At 40.1% G+C, this 16,203-nt stretch overlaps 1 protein-coding gene across 2 annotated transcripts; it reads right to left on the bottom strand.

Moving 5' to 3' along the window:
- Nucleotides 1–3,721: 3,721 nt before the first annotated feature.
- On the bottom strand, nt 3,722–16,013 carry mapk14a (mitogen-activated protein kinase 14a). 2 transcript variants are annotated; one of them, XM_034589726.1, is made up of 12 exons: nt 15,489–16,013; nt 12,507–12,636; nt 12,287–12,345; nt 9,679–9,790; nt 9,022–9,051; nt 8,714–8,761; nt 8,506–8,620; nt 7,884–7,955; nt 7,041–7,120; nt 5,427–5,505; nt 5,075–5,248; nt 3,722–4,944 (listed from the first exon to the last, which is right to left on the bottom strand). In XM_034589726.1, the coding sequence occupies exons 1-12, from the start codon at nt 15,605–15,607 to the stop codon at nt 4,880–4,882; spliced, it is 1,083 nt and encodes a 360-aa protein (XP_034445617.1). In that variant the 5' UTR covers nt 15,608–16,013; the 3' UTR covers nt 3,722–4,879. The 2 variants fall into 2 exon arrangements, with proteins under 2 accessions (XP_034445617.1, XP_034445615.1); XM_034589724.1 differs by lacking the exon at nt 7,041–7,120 and adding an exon at nt 6,498–6,577 and having other exon boundaries at nt 3,974–4,944; nt 15,489–15,895.
- Nucleotides 16,014–16,203: the final 190 nt, after the last annotated feature.

Genomic DNA, 16,203 nt, shown 5'->3' on the forward strand with positions numbered 1-16,203 from the left:
AAAATGGGGAGGGTGAGGGTGAGAAGAATGAGGGAAATGAGTAGGATGAGAAGAATGAGGATGATGAGGAGGATAAAGAGAATGAGGAGGATGAGGAAAATGAGGAGGGTGAGGAGAATGAGGAGGGTAAAGAGGATGAGGAAAATAAGGAGGATGAGGAGGGTGAGGTCGTCTCCAGTGCAGATGAAGATGCAGGTCAGACACCTCCATGTCTGGATGAGTGCATCAGGAGGCCCCTGTGTGCAGACATGTGCTGTTGGGCCCCTGCTGTGGAACAGGGTTGAACCACATGGCCCCTGAAGACAGATCCACGATCAACCAGCTGCTGCCACATTTTAACATTTGTTTACTGATGAATCAACATCACGGACGAAGCTGATCCACTGTTAAACCAGGTTTCAGTTTTGAAATAGGATTTCAATTTATTTAGGGAATTTTGTTTATGTTTTTACCACCATTGGTTTCAAGTTTTGAGTTTTATTTGTCCTATGCAAGTTAACACAGGGTCAACAGCACAATGAAAGGTGTTTGACAAGAAGAAACCGCTCAGCTCAGCAGTGCAATAGTTAAATTAATAGAAAAGCAGGGTAGAAAGAGCTTACTATAAAAAAAAAGTAAAATACAATACTACAACTATATAACTTCAAAGGTGCAGTGTGACCTTCCTTGCAAATGAAGTAGCAACTTTCACTGTGTGGAGTTTGTGTGAATAGTTATTGCACCGTGTGTGTACCAGTTATAAGCATTCATAGCTGATTCAATATGGAAACGACAAGTCACATTTCAATCACATCGAAGCGTTGAAGGTTACTCAGGTGCCATCTGGGGCTTTGATGTTTTACTGAGGTGTTTCAGATTCCTCAAGTAATGTGCAGTTTGTTAATTTACCCAAAACTAAATCACAAGTCGAGTAGGAGATCTGGGCCCCTGGTATCTGCCAGCTTCGCTTATGGTTTCATAAGACACCACTTACTTATACATGATGGTCACAAGGGGGAGAGAGGAGTTAGTTCTCATTTTTGTTGGATGATTTAGTATAAATGAGGGAAGGACGTGACGAGCATGTTGCTTCTCCTTTTTGGATGGAAAATGAAATCTATGTTAATTTATGTAACTGAATATTTATGTTGTGGGGTTTATTTTACTACTTGTGTCACTGGTATCTTTTATAACTTTTTTCAACAAATATATTAAATTTTACCTTTAAAAAATGTAAAACCAAACTATATACACATACAAGTATACATACACATTTTCACTACTGTCTGTTGCTTGTTTCGTTATCAGGAAGATTACACAAAAACAACTGAACAGATTTCCATGACACTTTCACCACTTCCCCTCGGACAAATTCATTAATCTTAATGAAAGAAATCAAGTATATTTAGGGAACTGATATTCATGAGTGTGTAATTTGGTGCAGCTTGGTTGGGGACTGTCGGGCCTTGTCAGAGGTCTCCGCTGTACTGAATTCTGGTTTATTTCTGTCATGCCAAATGTGGGGACAAAAAGGACACATTTTAAAACAATACAAAATTACTCCATATAGAACTATTACATCTATAAATTTAAGCAATAAAAAGGTTTTTTTCACATCTCCCATTACATTGCCCTCAGCAGATGCAAGAGAAAACAAAAGGAAAAGGAAGCAAATCCACAATACTGTGTATATACACACATTTCATCATATATAAACTAATTAAAAAGCATTAAACAAAAGCTGACATGTGTCAATGTTTTAGACGCTATCAAAGTCTGAAGACAGTCCTGCAATAAATCCTGCCCTTTTGAATGTTATAATGTTTAGATTTAATTAGAAAAGAAGTTTTAGAGAGGTGTAGATTCAATAATACATTTGCAGGATGTAGTTTGTGGTGCTGCTGAACTGTGTTGCATTACACTGAGAGCTCTTTCATCACCTGTCAGTAGAGCACAATACAACTGGGCGTATTTTAACAGATGTTCTCTGCATTCATCTGTTGTATCAAGCAGACTATGAAGCCTTTTTTTTTTTTTTTTGAAAAGTTCAACTGGAGGAGGATGATGATGGAATGGACAGAAGTATATAAAGTAGATGTTTTTCTTTTGTTCCAAAGGTTCAGTGTGTAATATTTAGGTGAAAGGGATTTATCTGTAGATATCGCACATGAAATAACACTAGGGATGTTTTCACTAGTGTGTTTCCTCTGAATTGTATGGATTGTTATTGTCTTTACCCTAGAATGGGCCCTTTATATTAAATACTTTATATTTACATCAGGAGCGGGTCCTCTCTACGGAGGCCGCCATGTTTTCTACAGTAGCCCAGACTAAACAAACTAAACACCTTTTGAGTTATGACAACTGAAGGCTACCACAGGTTCTCTCTCATGTCTGGAAGGGGAGGGTGAGGTGAGGTGTTCAGCTGCAACATGAAACTTCACCACTTTATGTCACTAATTTCTACACACTGAACCTTTAATTGAAGCATCAACATGAGCACAGACAGACCTCTGAGTTCTGCTCAGGTTAAGGGTAATAACACTAGGTTTTTGTTTTTGACCACTTTTCTAGAGATGGAACAATTTTTTATGATTTCATATGGTTGCAAATAAATATTATTTTGATAACAGATTAATCTGTTCAATATTTTGTTTGTTGATCTTGAAAATAGTGATATGTTAATCATAGAGCCCAAAGAGACACTTTCAAATGTCTTGTTTAGTCAATCAAAAGTAATTATCAGAATAAATACAAGGAAAACTCAGCAAATCTGCACATATGAGAGGCTGTCATTTATGTCTGAAGGATTACCTCTTTTTTTTATTGACAAATCAACCAATGTTATCTGCTTGACTTGAAAGTGGTTTTATCTCTTTAATCGTAGGTCTTCATATGTTTTCAAAGTAACATTATCTAGGATCATTTTAGTAATTGGAGTAGAGCAATAATATTTCTCTGTGATTTGTATTGAAAAGTGAAGTGGCAAGAAAATACTTACCATAAATTTGTCATTAAATAAAATGCTGGCATAAATGTCTTGGTTACTTTCCACCGCTGTATTTTACTAGAGTCAAGCTATAGGCACTAGAGACAACAGTCTGCTATACACAAAACATTGTGTAGTACTTACATCATAGAGCCAAAGTCATACAGAACTATTCCCAGAGACAAGGGCAGAGTCCTGCAGTAGATGGCGTGGCCCTCAGAGCCCTGATGGGAACATCATGGAGTCAGCCTGAGATTTCATTAGGTGACAGAGGACACTGAGACAAACTCAATCCACAGAAAGACTGTAGTCAGTTCTCAGACATTCTTTCAACAACCGACCAAGTACTTTTAAACTTTAAATGCAAAGGTTATCCAACTATTGTTAAATAAACAACTTCAGTAAGTTCTCAAGCCAAAATTTCAAACATTGGCAGCTCTTGTTTTTCGTCAACAGATTAAATATCTCAGTGTTAGTCAAATGTCTGGAGAAAACAAGAAAATAATAATGGACAATAAAATGCTATTTTCATGTTAGTGTTTGACCAACTAATCCTACACCTTTTTTTCTCTACTTATTCTGTCTATCTCCGCTTTGCCTGATGCCACTTCAGCAGGGCAGATACAGCGCTATGAAGGAATCATGGTCGTCTTTAATTATTACATTCATTAACACACTGATCACTGACCATGCTGATCTTTTCAGGATAAGGATGTAAAAAACATTCAGTAGAGGCAATAAACACACCACATGTCTCTTAAAAATAAGTCTTTATTTTGTTAAACAAATGACTGAAGATAGTAGTAACTCTGCTGGACTGAAAATAGTTAAAGGGATCTTTCGATTGTTGTCTATAAATACCACCTCCACAAAGTATAAATACATGTAGAATCCCTCTTTTACACATTTAAGCAGTATTTCTATTAAATGTTTCAGCATGACACTTAAAATGCCTGTAAACTAACAACACACCCTTGCAGACACACACAAAGTCTTTAACTGATGTACTGTACATGCTAAAAGTGATTGCTTCATAACAGAACCGCAATATATCAGAGATTAAAAAATATGGCACAGATATTTACATATTTTTGAGCAGAGCAGGTACCCATAAATATTTATTTTCCTACGTAGGTGCCACATTGAAAAGCACTGTCCTTTTAACAGTTGAGGCTCAGATTTTTCCGTGTAGCCAAAATATGCAGAAATGTCTCACAGGGCGTCTAAACTATGAACATTAAAATGTGTGAAATTCATTTGGTGAGCACTGAAGGTCAGTGACTACACAGAACAAGCACATTCTCAGTTTGTGACATATCTAAAAACTTAAAAACTGTAAAATTCACAGTCGCAGATATGAAACCCTTCAAACGTATCTCTTTAAATACAGAACAATCATGGCGATGACTGAATCAAAACTCATGTTACAAATACACGTGACCCAGTGCTATATGTGACACCGTGGCAGGGTGAGTGGCAGACCAGCATATTAGCATATTTCTTTTTTGATTGATAGATACAAAAGCTTATTCATAAGTTACTCAATAGAAAATTTAAAACACAAAATAGCACAGCTATAGGACCAGGTGTTTCAGCATCTCAGAGTCACAGTGATAAGTCAACGTCAAAATTTTGCTAATATCTGAAGAATATAAAATTAAGCCACTTATTGGCAACAAGTGACCTTTCCCAGCATTGGACCATCAGTGGTTCATAATTGACAATTAATGATAACTGGTTGAGCTCATGCTTTCTATGCGCTGGTAATGGTCTCCTTTACCTAAAGGCTAATCATGGACAATATTTTCCTGATCAAAAAAGACTAATACAAGTGTCTGAGCATTTGTTTACGACTAATGTTTGAGGTCGTTACAAATTTGTGGGATGCTGGGATGTGGGTGGCACGTCTTACTACTCCATGTCATCCTCATCGAAGGGAGGTGCCTCGAAACTACACAGCTCCTCGAAGGTTAATCCTGCAAGACACGAGAAAACGTCACGAGACTTCAACACGCAACAGGGTTCCACCACTGTCAGGAGGCAACCCACATTTTACAGCTTTCAGTCATATGAAGGAACATCAGATTTCATTTCATGAAGACATACGTTTCCACTCTTCGATCTCCAGCTCGCGACTCTCAAAGCTCTGGTCGTAAGGCTCGGCCTCAGGCTCGTCCTCTGGGTCATGGTACTGAGCGAAGTAGGAGTGGGCCAGAGCCTCGGCTGCTGTTATCCGTTTGTCCGTGTCCAGAACCAGCATCTTCTCCAAAAGGTCCACAGCTGAAAAACATGTGAACACAATTAAATCTGTGTTTCATTCATTCCCTCAAAGACTCTTTGAAAATCATAGTGTCCTTTCATGTAGAGTTTAAACCAAGATTAATGGTCAATTTACAAATAAATATTTACAGTTTACAGGGATTGCACAATAACAGAGCACAGCTCGTTCTCATATTACCTTGAGGGTTGGCACCGACGAAAACATCAGCAAAGCTCCTCTTGGGCATGTTTGGCAAGGAGCTGATGTAGTTCCTGGCCTGAGAAAATGTATAGAGTAAATCAAATGTCAGCGGCTACCAGCAGCAACATGTCGGCCACATTCAGCACCGCCTGTTTCATCATGCTCACATTATTTCATGCTATTGATTCTATTCAACGCATTCTATTCAATGTCATATTGATGTGGCACAAAGATAACACATGTTGGTCTTAAAGCTTGAGCCCTTTGCAGTTTACTACACTAGCAAAAATATGCTGCAGCTCTGTTTTTAGAATGTCCAGACAGTAAAACAACAAAGTGTTTACACTATAAATATCTTCAATATTTTTGGAGTCAATTGTAATCCTTTTTTAAATAAGACCACTACATAATTTTTGGATAATGTAGTGAATTAATGTAGTTGTGAAATTTGAGAAAAGATGTATTTTAACATAAACCACTGACTTGATAAGTGCCTTGTCAGTGTAAAATAAAAGGTTTAGCTTGCAGATTGAATTATTATGTCAAAATAATGGAAGAAAATAAAGTTTTAAGAATTGTGCAACAAAAACAGAAGGAAAACCACAGAGGGAAGGATCTTTCACACAGAAAATCCTGTTAGTAACAGCAGGCCTGGCTATTGCACAATGTGCATGTCTACCTCTGAAAAGTCACTTTAACACTACTGGGGTGAAGTGACAAGCATGGAAATGTATTCACCACACAGGCTTAGAGCTGCTTGTGGCAATCATTACAATCACATGCAAGCATGTCAGATATCACACAAACACTACGATAACACAGGAAAGCCAAAAACTTCAACCCCTGCCTTAAGAGGTTATGCTCCTCTTTATACCCCACTTGACAAAAGGAGTAGTCCCTTAAGTCCTGCACTCTTATCAGTAGTGTGGTTGATAACAGCGAGCACATTAAGCTAAGAGCTGGGCAGCTTTAAATATAAAGAGGGAGAGTATAATACAGTAGGTCTGACTGTCCTCCCACCCCGCTCTTCTGTCTGGTCTAACGAGAGCAACTGTGGATCCGGCTCACCTCGTGGCTGGGCATCCTGCTTATTAGAGATGCTGGGGGCGTTCCTGTCAGACGCATTATCTGCTGAAGCTGGTTTATATCTATGAAGCTTGTGTCAAGGGGAGTATAGCGACAGAGCAGAGTTGGTTAAGAAGCTGCTTCTCAACCCAACACCGTGGGGCTAAACTCTAGATGCACTACAATGTTATGTTGAAAAGCAAACTTCAAGCTTTGAAGCAAAATGCGACAAAAACAAAGTTAGGAGGAGGAGGAGGAGGGATCGTCAGATGTAGAGGAAAGAAATAACATCACTTTGCATTGCAGTCAGTGAAAGCCAGCACTCAATCACCTGTGTCACAATGATCCCACAGCAAACAGTTGTATTGACTCAGTTAAAGAGGAAGAAAGCAAGTCTCAAACCCACACAGCTGAAGGATGGAAAACATGCCGTCAATTAGAAAGCAGCTACAGTTTATACAAATGCTGAACAGCAGAGGGGCAAGTTTTAGTTTAGAGCAGAAAACTGGGTTAGAGAAAAACCTTGCATTGTTTTTGTGAACTCACAGACTCTGAAGATATTTTCATCAAGAGCCCGGGCCCTGGTGTTCCGACGAGCAGCATGATTAGCTTCAACTGATCAATGTCTACAAGCACACGGTAAAGGAAGACCAGACGCTTGGGGGGGGGGGGGGGGGGGGGGGGGGGGGGGGGGGGGGGGGGGGGGGGGGGGGGGGGGGGGGGGGGGGGGGGGAGGAATCTGACCTCCATGTGAAACTTATACCACTTATACCAATATGTTTGATATTCAGTTTTACTAAAGTTACTGTATGGTACACACAGAGAGGAGCAGAGGAAGTCAATGTGAAACCTGTGAAAGCAGAACAAATTATATAACAACAGCGCACAACAGGAAAAGAGTGGAGACAGCCCAACTGTACACCTACATACAAGCACAGCCGTTAGTGTGAAAACACTGGCAGGAAGAGAGAGAGATAAACACAATTCTAAGCAGAGACACTGCAGATTGTTAGGCCCTTACAAAGACTGGCAGTGGTGCAGGCAGAAAGTGGACCCCAGCCAACAATGCATACTGATGGTGTAGGAGGAGTTGAAGCACGGCAGTAGAAACAGCAGAGGGTACGTGTCGAGACAGAGGGAAGTTTTGCAACAGGTACTGCGTGTGTTATGTTTACATTACTTTTTTAAAAAATGTTATATAAAAAGGCACCTTAGGCGGCATCATGTTGGAAGAGAAAAGCAGAAAAGCAGGTTGTCGTGAGTGGACACAAAAACCAAAGGATTGCAAATCCACTCCTTTTACTATGCTTACAAAAACAAAATAAATCAGTGAAACCATAACAAAATCAATGTCCCATATATACTGTTCTCTCGAAATGAAAAGGATACGGTCAGTGCCAGGAAACAGGGTTCTTCCAGTGAGGAGTTCGGCCATTATACAACCCACTGACCAAATATCAACTGAAACAAAGAAAAGGAGGGGAATTAAGTTAAGATTTGATTGTAAAACGACTTCATGATGTATAGATGCAGAAATACATCAAAGGAGAGCAAAGGAGCTTTAATTCAGCAGATATTAGAACAATTTCAGTTAAATTATGTCAGCTGATAATTGAGAAGTAACTGTGACTTTGCTATAACTTCCGGGGCAAGTGACTTATGATGAAGGAAAAACACACCAATAGCCAGTCTCCTGTTTCTTTTGGCTGTTTGTATTGGTCACTTGTAATGGATCAAACATCATACATTGCCATTTTCTGAGGATTGTGTGGTGTTAAAGACAATAACTCCCATGATCCTATGCTTCTTTGGTTTCATCCCAAGAGGCCGAAGTTACATATTTAAAAAGGAATACATTTAAGGGAACCTTTTATGTCACGGTTTATGATGGATAAATGAACATCAGCCTATATATCACTATAAAACTTTTCTGTAACTGTATCCACAATCAATATCAACAAACATCTATATTGATATGGGCTTCAAAAACCCTGTGTCAGTCAGGTTATACCTGTCATGTTGTAGTGCATCCAGTTCAACATGATCTCTGGGGCTCGATACCAGCGGGTGGCAACGTACCCGGTCATCTCATCATCAGTGTGCCGTGCCAAACCAAAGTCCAAAATCTGAGAGCAGTGTAACAGAGTTGTAAATATTCACATTCGTGGGAAGTTTTGGGGTTAAAGTGATGTTTTAAATGAAAGCAGCAGTTCACTGACCTTCAGCTCACAGTCTTCATTCACTGCCAGGTTACTGGGTTTCAAATCCTGAAGGGAGAGAAGACATAAATGTGAATTAGTGTGATTTAAGGTTAGGTGATAATAAAAACAATATTGGGTCCAGAAAACCTTCCTGCTCTAGAGAAATAGTCAAATAAAATAAAAACAAGTATGTCTCTTGTTCATTAATATTAAAATTAAAGACTGTTAGATGGAAAGTAAAAGGTCCTATGCCACAAGGTGTGGGGAGGCTCCGGGACTGGGGTAAAACTGACATTTGTCAGATTAAAATCAAAAGTGACACTTACCCTATGAATGATGTCTGCTGAGTGGATATACTGGAGAGAGATGGAGAGCACTTACATCAAATTACAACTTCACCAAAGATACAGTATATTGATTAAACAGTAAAAAAAAAATTAAAAAATCTAATTTGATCATTCGTAGAAAAAATTTAAAATAATTCCACATTTTGTGAAATGGGATTATTCACTATTTTTCTGAGACTTGGATGATGAAAAGAAGAAGAAGTTCAATATACAGAACTATAGCCATTTAGCTTAGCATTAAGACTGGAAACAAGTGCAAAAAGGAGACATAACTCTATCCAAAGGCAACAACATCTGTCTCTTACCATCTCTACAGATCATTATTTAACACATAATATCTGGTTTGTTTAATCGAGTGTAAAAGCTTCAAACTCAACTATGACACAGATACACACAGTGACACACTTGTATACTCAGACTGGGTAAAAACAACATAACTCTGTCTTCATTAACAGAAATGGCGTACGTGTTAGTTCACAAGACGCATGTGGGGTCACATTTTAATGCCAGGTGTGAATGCACCCATTCAGAGCTTTCCACTTGCGATCATATCACAAAGAACACATGTTAATACCAGGTGTGCATGGGCCCCTTCTCACTCTCAGCGAAATCGAACTGTTCTTCTAATAATCTCACCTTTAATCCTCGGAGGATCTGGTATATGAGGAACTGCACATGGTCATCTGTGAGTTTCTGACATTTCACTATGTTGTTGAGATCTGCACCCATTAGGTGAGTCACCAGATACCTGCCGATGAGAAAAGATGGTTTTCACACCTTGAAGAGATAAACATCAGAAGTTATATCATATTTTCTAACATCACAAAAAGCCAGAAGGACATAAATCAATATATTTGCACTTCTATATTTTTTACCCTCAGAGTTGTTTGCAGGATGAAACTAATTTCCCATATGGCTGCGTGAGCTTAAACCCAGTTTAGCTGCCACTTCTTTCCACTCTCACTTCTCTCCAGAGGCACTGAGAAGGCCAAGCCCTTCACAAATGGAATGTCATTAAACAACACACCCAGATAAATGGGCTTAATGGGACCGCATCAGTGCATAATTCAAATCTAATCCCAGAGCATTTAAAAATGTCAGAACTGATGGAAGAAAAGGAGCAGCAGGATGCTACAGTGGCAGTTTTGCAGCCAAAACACACAAAGCCATGTGCTCCTGCGTCAGTCTGCTGCTCAGCAAATATCCAAATCAGGAATACTCTTCTATTCTCACACGGCACAGAGAGCACAGCTTTAAAATAGCACCTGGTTATGCTTGAACTTGTTCTAAGCAGCACTCACAGGGCCACAGACGCTCTGCAAAGTTCACCCGCCTTGGAAAAAAGGGAGATATAAATAGTGACCTCTGTTTTCCTCTCTCCTATAGAAACAGGAGCATGGCTGGAGCTGCGAGGAGCCTTACTGCAGCATTTGTATTTTTAGAGCAGAGGGGAGACCGAACTTACAGCACCTGCATATCTGAGATTTTTCCTGGATATCACATTGCACGCAGAACATTTCAAATGTTCCAGCAGATAAGCAGACAAAGAGAGCCGTGTTTCCTTGTGACGACCTGTCTTCTATGTTGTGCAAGAGAAGCTCCAGAGCACGAGTTTCTGCTTCTGCACAACCCACCTATTTACTCTCTCTCGGAACTCCAGTCTACACACAGGCTACATGTGTGATCTTGTATTGCCTTCACATTCTGCAAATCAGGGAGGAGCACGGGACATTTTCAGAGGACAACTTTCAGTTTTAACAGCAGAACATGCAGTCACTGCTTCTTACTGTGTGGGGGAAAGGTTCCAGTAAATGTCTATGTTCCTGTTCGAGTTATGCAACAATTCTGCAAAACTGCTGCTCATTCAAAGACTCCACCCTGCACCAATTTAAAGTTCTTTAACACTGCTATATGCATGATAGAACGGTAAGAAAAAAACAAGAATGTCACTCAGGAGGATGCATTACTTCACCAAGGCCCAACAGTTCTCTTAAATTCCATCAAGCTGCACAAATTTCACAACCTCATAGATATCAGTTACCTAAATGTGCCTGTTTTGTTTTTTCCTCAAGATCTATGAATGTCAAATGTTAAAGGAAGTGACATATCAAAATCCTAGATTCGCCCCCAGATCTACACCAAAATTTAATGGGTTCTTTCCTGATCCATCCTCCTACCACATCTTTCCACCAAAATTTGTGCAAATCCAAATCAGTTGTTTTTGCGTAATCTTGCTTAAAAAACCAATAGCTCAAAAATAACACAGCAAAACCAGAGTTATTGTCCATTTTATTCCACTCCTTCCTAACAATATTATGCTCCATCATGATCCATAATAAAACTCCAAAACAAATGCATGCAATCATTCATGCAATCATTTATTCTGGTTGATCGCCACAGACAGCAAGTATGAGCTTTTGACTAGGTGTTCAGGAATAATGAAATAAAATATCATCCTTTAGATGAGGGAGTGCTGTTGTTGAGCCTCAAAACTAAACGTTTCTGGGTATTGAAGTCAGCAATTTCTCTCAGAATTTAGGTGTGTTTCCTCCCACACTTATGACATGTTAGGTATGAGGAAATGTTCTTGGCCACAACTTCAGATTTGAAGTGGATCTCAAACTGGGCGCAGCACTGCTCACTGCGGCAAAGAACATTTTAAAGATGAACTTGGAAATGCATAAGGATAATAAATCTAGCTCCAAGTTACAGTTGAGGTACATTCTTATGACGGGTGTCGACTGAAATGCGCCACAATCTGATTTGGAGACAAGAAGAGGAAGAGGAAAAATCCAGTCGACATACAACGGGGGAGGTAGCAGGCACGTCTGAGGAATGAGTCATTGTCTAGTTTCTCACTTCCCATTTCTAACAACTTTCAACATCAACCAATAACAACTCTATGTTTGCCATAAGCAAAGCAACTACAATGTGTGCAACAAAGCTAGATACTGAGAATCACAGGGAAGGAAGCTGGTGGTGAAGTAAGTCTTGTAACAGGCAGAGATTGAATAACTAAGAGTGAGTAGTCTGCCTAAAATGTGTTCCACTTTGCTTTGGCCTGCTGGCCGGCCTCCAGGTGTTTCCTAGACAAAGCTAGGATTGTCCACTGCTGCAAAACTAAAGGCTGCAGCTTGTTGAACCCTGTTGTTAAATTATGCACAAGTGTTGCTGAGGTGACTCTCTGACCCCAAGTCAATGTGCACAGAGAGGGAAACTGGGGATTTACTCTGGGTAAACTTACACATCAGTGAACTCCTTCAGAGAAGTAGCTGGGGAAAAGACGTCTAGGAGGCCAATCACCTGCACAAAAACAAAAATGATACATATATTGACAGATTCACAACCCAAAGAACAATGGACATAGATTTAAGTCTGTAGCTACAGCCTGTAAGGCATTACATAACCAAACACATACTCTGTTTACCACCAGACAAAACCAAAAGAGAAACTATTTGACTCACATTTTCATGTTTCATGTGCTTCAGCAACCGCATCTCTCTGTACATTCTCTTGGCGTGGATGATGGACTGAAATGGCCGAGAGAGCTTCTTCACAGCGACCTTCAAATTACTCTTCCTATCATATGCAGAACTGTTGAAGAAAACATTAAAGATTGAAACTCATTAATCATTAACAACTTGTTTGGGATCATTTGTTTTGCCAGCAAGGGCTGCTTTAATTATCCAAACCTGCCAAACAAGTACTGAGCAGGTTCAACTAGAGATGAACTTTCGAAAAGCAAGCAGGTCAGTTTTTAGGGAGATGAGAAAAATGTTTTCCTATGGCTCAGAATGGGCTGAGTTTGCTCTCAAAATTAAATTAGTTGCAGGAAGGGCTGCTGAAGGCTGAGGAAAAAAGACGACATCAGCAGAAAATGTCATCTCTCAGCAGAGTGGGGGCAGTGCCTGCATCACTCCTTCACTCTGAAGGCTGAGTGTCCTTTACTCAAACTTAACATTTCCTCCTCCTCAGCTCAGCCGAACATACATCCACACTAATTCGATTTCATTTTCAAATGAAACCAGTCTCCACGCAGACAAGCATTTTCAGGATGCAAACATGGGTGTGTATGTCTTTTTTACACAAATATTTTTTTTTAAACAGAGTTTTCAAACAAAAATGGGTCTCCGCATTAAGGGCTTGAAAGCTTTGGAATAGCGTGGGAAAAAATGAATGTTCTAAAAGTCTTCTTCCACTTTGATAAGAAAATATAAATAATATTCATCAGTAGGTGAAACAGGTCGTCGTCCAGAGTTCACTCCCTGGCTCCTCGTGTCCATGTCATATTGCAGAGATCTTCCATGGTGCCATTGTAGTGCAAGTTTGAATAAGAGATAAATTAAAACAACACTTTAAATAAAAGTAATGTATAAACATAGTGCAATCTCCACTAATGCTGCTGTATATTACATTTTTAAAATAAATGTTACTATGATTAGTATTTTTTTTTATGATGACGTGGACATTTTCAGTTGTGTGTCATCACTACAATGTCAAACAGATCTTAAGATGGTGCAGTTCCAGTATAAAATAACTGGTGAGAGATTCTTCATAACTTAATGGTAGAGTCCATCATGTAAACACTGAAGATATACAAGGCAGTGTGCTAAAAAAAAAAACAATCCCACTGGTGAGCAGTCAGTAATCTGGCCAGCAACAGATTATCCTATTGCCCGGCAACAAGCACAGCTGTCAGCTTCCATTTGCAAAACAAACATCTGCCCACTAAATCAAGTGCACGGCTGGCAGTCTTGTGTCCTAGATAGTATCAGCATAACCTATTTCAGCAACACACCACAGAAAAAGCGTCATTCAGCGAAAGCATACTCTCCCTCCACCAAGGAGCATGAAGTTAATCCGCCTTAACAACAAGGTGCTCTCATAAGAGAACAATAAGAGAGCAGGTATGACAGGATCTCAACTGTAAATACAAACGTTTGTTCTGCAGGGTTTTTTTATCAATACTTTTTTTTTATCACTTTAAAAATGATTTAATTTAGACATGCTATTAATTGGATGAGACAATTTAACACATAAGAACTATATGACCAGAAAATGTATTATTTCATGGTCATACTGGCTGTATTGTAATTAAGTCATACACAATTACAACAATGGTTTTTATTATTGACTAATCTGTTAAAATATTCTATAGTTAATAGTGTTCATGAAGTCTTTAAACTACCAGAAAACCAGTCCAAAAAAGGACAAATATAACAAATGATAGTTAATCAGTAACTGTGATCAATGGACTGTAAGTTAAAATAACTCATGGATCAGCTATTTTCCTTTCATCAACATTTCTAGTCATAAAAATAATGGGCTCCACGGATAGAGCAGGTTGTCCACTAACATATCGAGAGTTAATAGTCAATGTACAATAGTAGAATAAGAGCCTTGAGTGTTTTTAAGACGACATGTAACTGGTGGAAATTACCTAGATAAGGGCTGCTTTTGTTTGCTATTTTAGAAATTCAATAAATTAACAATAACTCAAAAGATATTCTGCAGATGTCAATAATGCTGATTATTGTTAGTTGCAGCCATATCTGAAACATTATACAGATTGCATATTTGTGTGAAAGTGCCAATATTGAGAAACAACATGACACCTGGGGCTAAAATGATTAGCTCATTAAAATGAGTCAATTCAAGTAAATATAATCTGCAAGTATTTAAAAGAAAATTAATAGTTTCAGTCGTTTTTCCAGCAAAATACAATGAAAATACAAATATTCGCAGATTGTAAACTGTCAAATGAAGGTGCGTGTGCAGCAGTATGATGAAAATATGAGCACAATTACATGCATGGACTGCATTGAAAAGATATAAAGTGAATATGATCAGATATTGCACAGTCTGTGGTGGTGAGTCAGAAACCCATGAACTATCCGGAGACAGCTGTCTGCTAACCTCATCAAAGGTGATGGGAGTTTCCAGTGTTACTGTAAAACAAATGATATTCCGGCAACAACACGTGAACCCGCGGTGTAGAAAAGTATTAAGAGCGATCGATTCAATTCCATTTTATTCGCACAGCGCCGAATCATAATAAACATGATCTCGAGACCTGAAACAGTTGATGAGTCAGTTTCGTGGCTGACACATGCACACCGATCGCACGGCTACTTTCTCGGCAGTTAAACATAGACGTAAGTGAGCAGCTTCCTGTAGCGCGAGTGCGTGTGGAGCTCGAGAGGAGAGCTACGGCTTTCACAGGTGGAGAATTCGCCCGTAAAACAACAGAGTCCGCATGTTTTTTTCTCGCTGAGAGACACGTCGCGGCTCCACCTCGCTAGCAAACAATCAGGACGAGCTAACCTGACTTTAGCATCTGCTGCACAGGCCTCGTCTAAATGAATGGAGGTTAAGTTAGGTGACCAGGCGACGAGGCACGGGCTAACTTGACGGGGAAAGGGGGGGTGGGGGTGGAAGTGACTCACCACACGGATCCGTAGGCTCCGGAGCCCACCGGGGACAGGCTCTGGTAGCGCTCCGGGACTTCCCATATCGTCTTGTTGACCTCCTGCCGGTAGAACACGGGTCTCTCTTTCTGCGACATTCCTGCAGGACCAGCCGCCGACCACCGACTGCACTTTCTGCGCACACCGAGCTGGGTCCTCCGAGCGAGCCCGAGTTCAACTTTTCCACCAAGTTACCCGAAGCGAAGGGGCGCGAAACGAGGGGGTTCCCTTCGACCGTCGGACAACTTTACACCGTGTTCACCGAGCCGCCGTCGCGCTGAACGCTGCAGAATCGCCGTCCTCCTCTGCTGCCGCTGCGTGCACGCTTCCAGACGCTCGCGCTGGTCGCTCCCTCCCTGTGCTAACTCAGACACCTCCGAGATCACAGCCCCGCTAACTGCCTGCACCGCCAAGTCCCGCGAGAACACAGCACCCGGGACAAGCGCGAGAGCCGACGGGAGGACACCAACTGAAACCCGTGCTGCTTTCAAGTGTTCCCGGAAGTCAAGTCATGTGTTTATTATTTAGAAAAAATAGCTGTTCGTTTATCACTGGTATGTGATTACGCACGAGAGCAAAGGACTAATAATAGTTTAGTTAAAAGAAGTGATTCAAAAGTGACTCGTCCTCGACACCCGGTTGCGGACAGTAACACACATACATTACATACAATACATTTACTTAAGTAGGATCA

Source organism: Hippoglossus hippoglossus, chromosome 7, assembly GCF_009819705.1.
Source record: "Hippoglossus hippoglossus isolate fHipHip1 chromosome 7, fHipHip1.pri, whole genome shotgun sequence".
NCBI classification, from domain to species: domain Eukaryota; kingdom Metazoa; phylum Chordata; class Actinopteri; order Pleuronectiformes; family Pleuronectidae; genus Hippoglossus; species Hippoglossus hippoglossus.

Excerpts from the sequence above, each read along its gene's own strand:
- mapk14a (XM_034589726.1), bottom strand. The coding sequence starts at position 15,607 with ATGTCGCAGAAAGAGAGACCCGTGTTCTACCGGCAGGAGGTCAACAAG. Across the intron at positions 12,637-15,488 it reads GGAGCCTACGGATCCGTGTG|TTCTGCATATGATAGGAAGA; the intron begins GTGAGTCACTTC and ends TTTCTTCAACAG. Across the intron at positions 5,506-7,040 it reads TGAAAATATCTTCAGAGTCT|GCCAGGAACTACATCAGCTC; the intron begins GTGAGTTCACAA and ends ACATTTTCTCAG.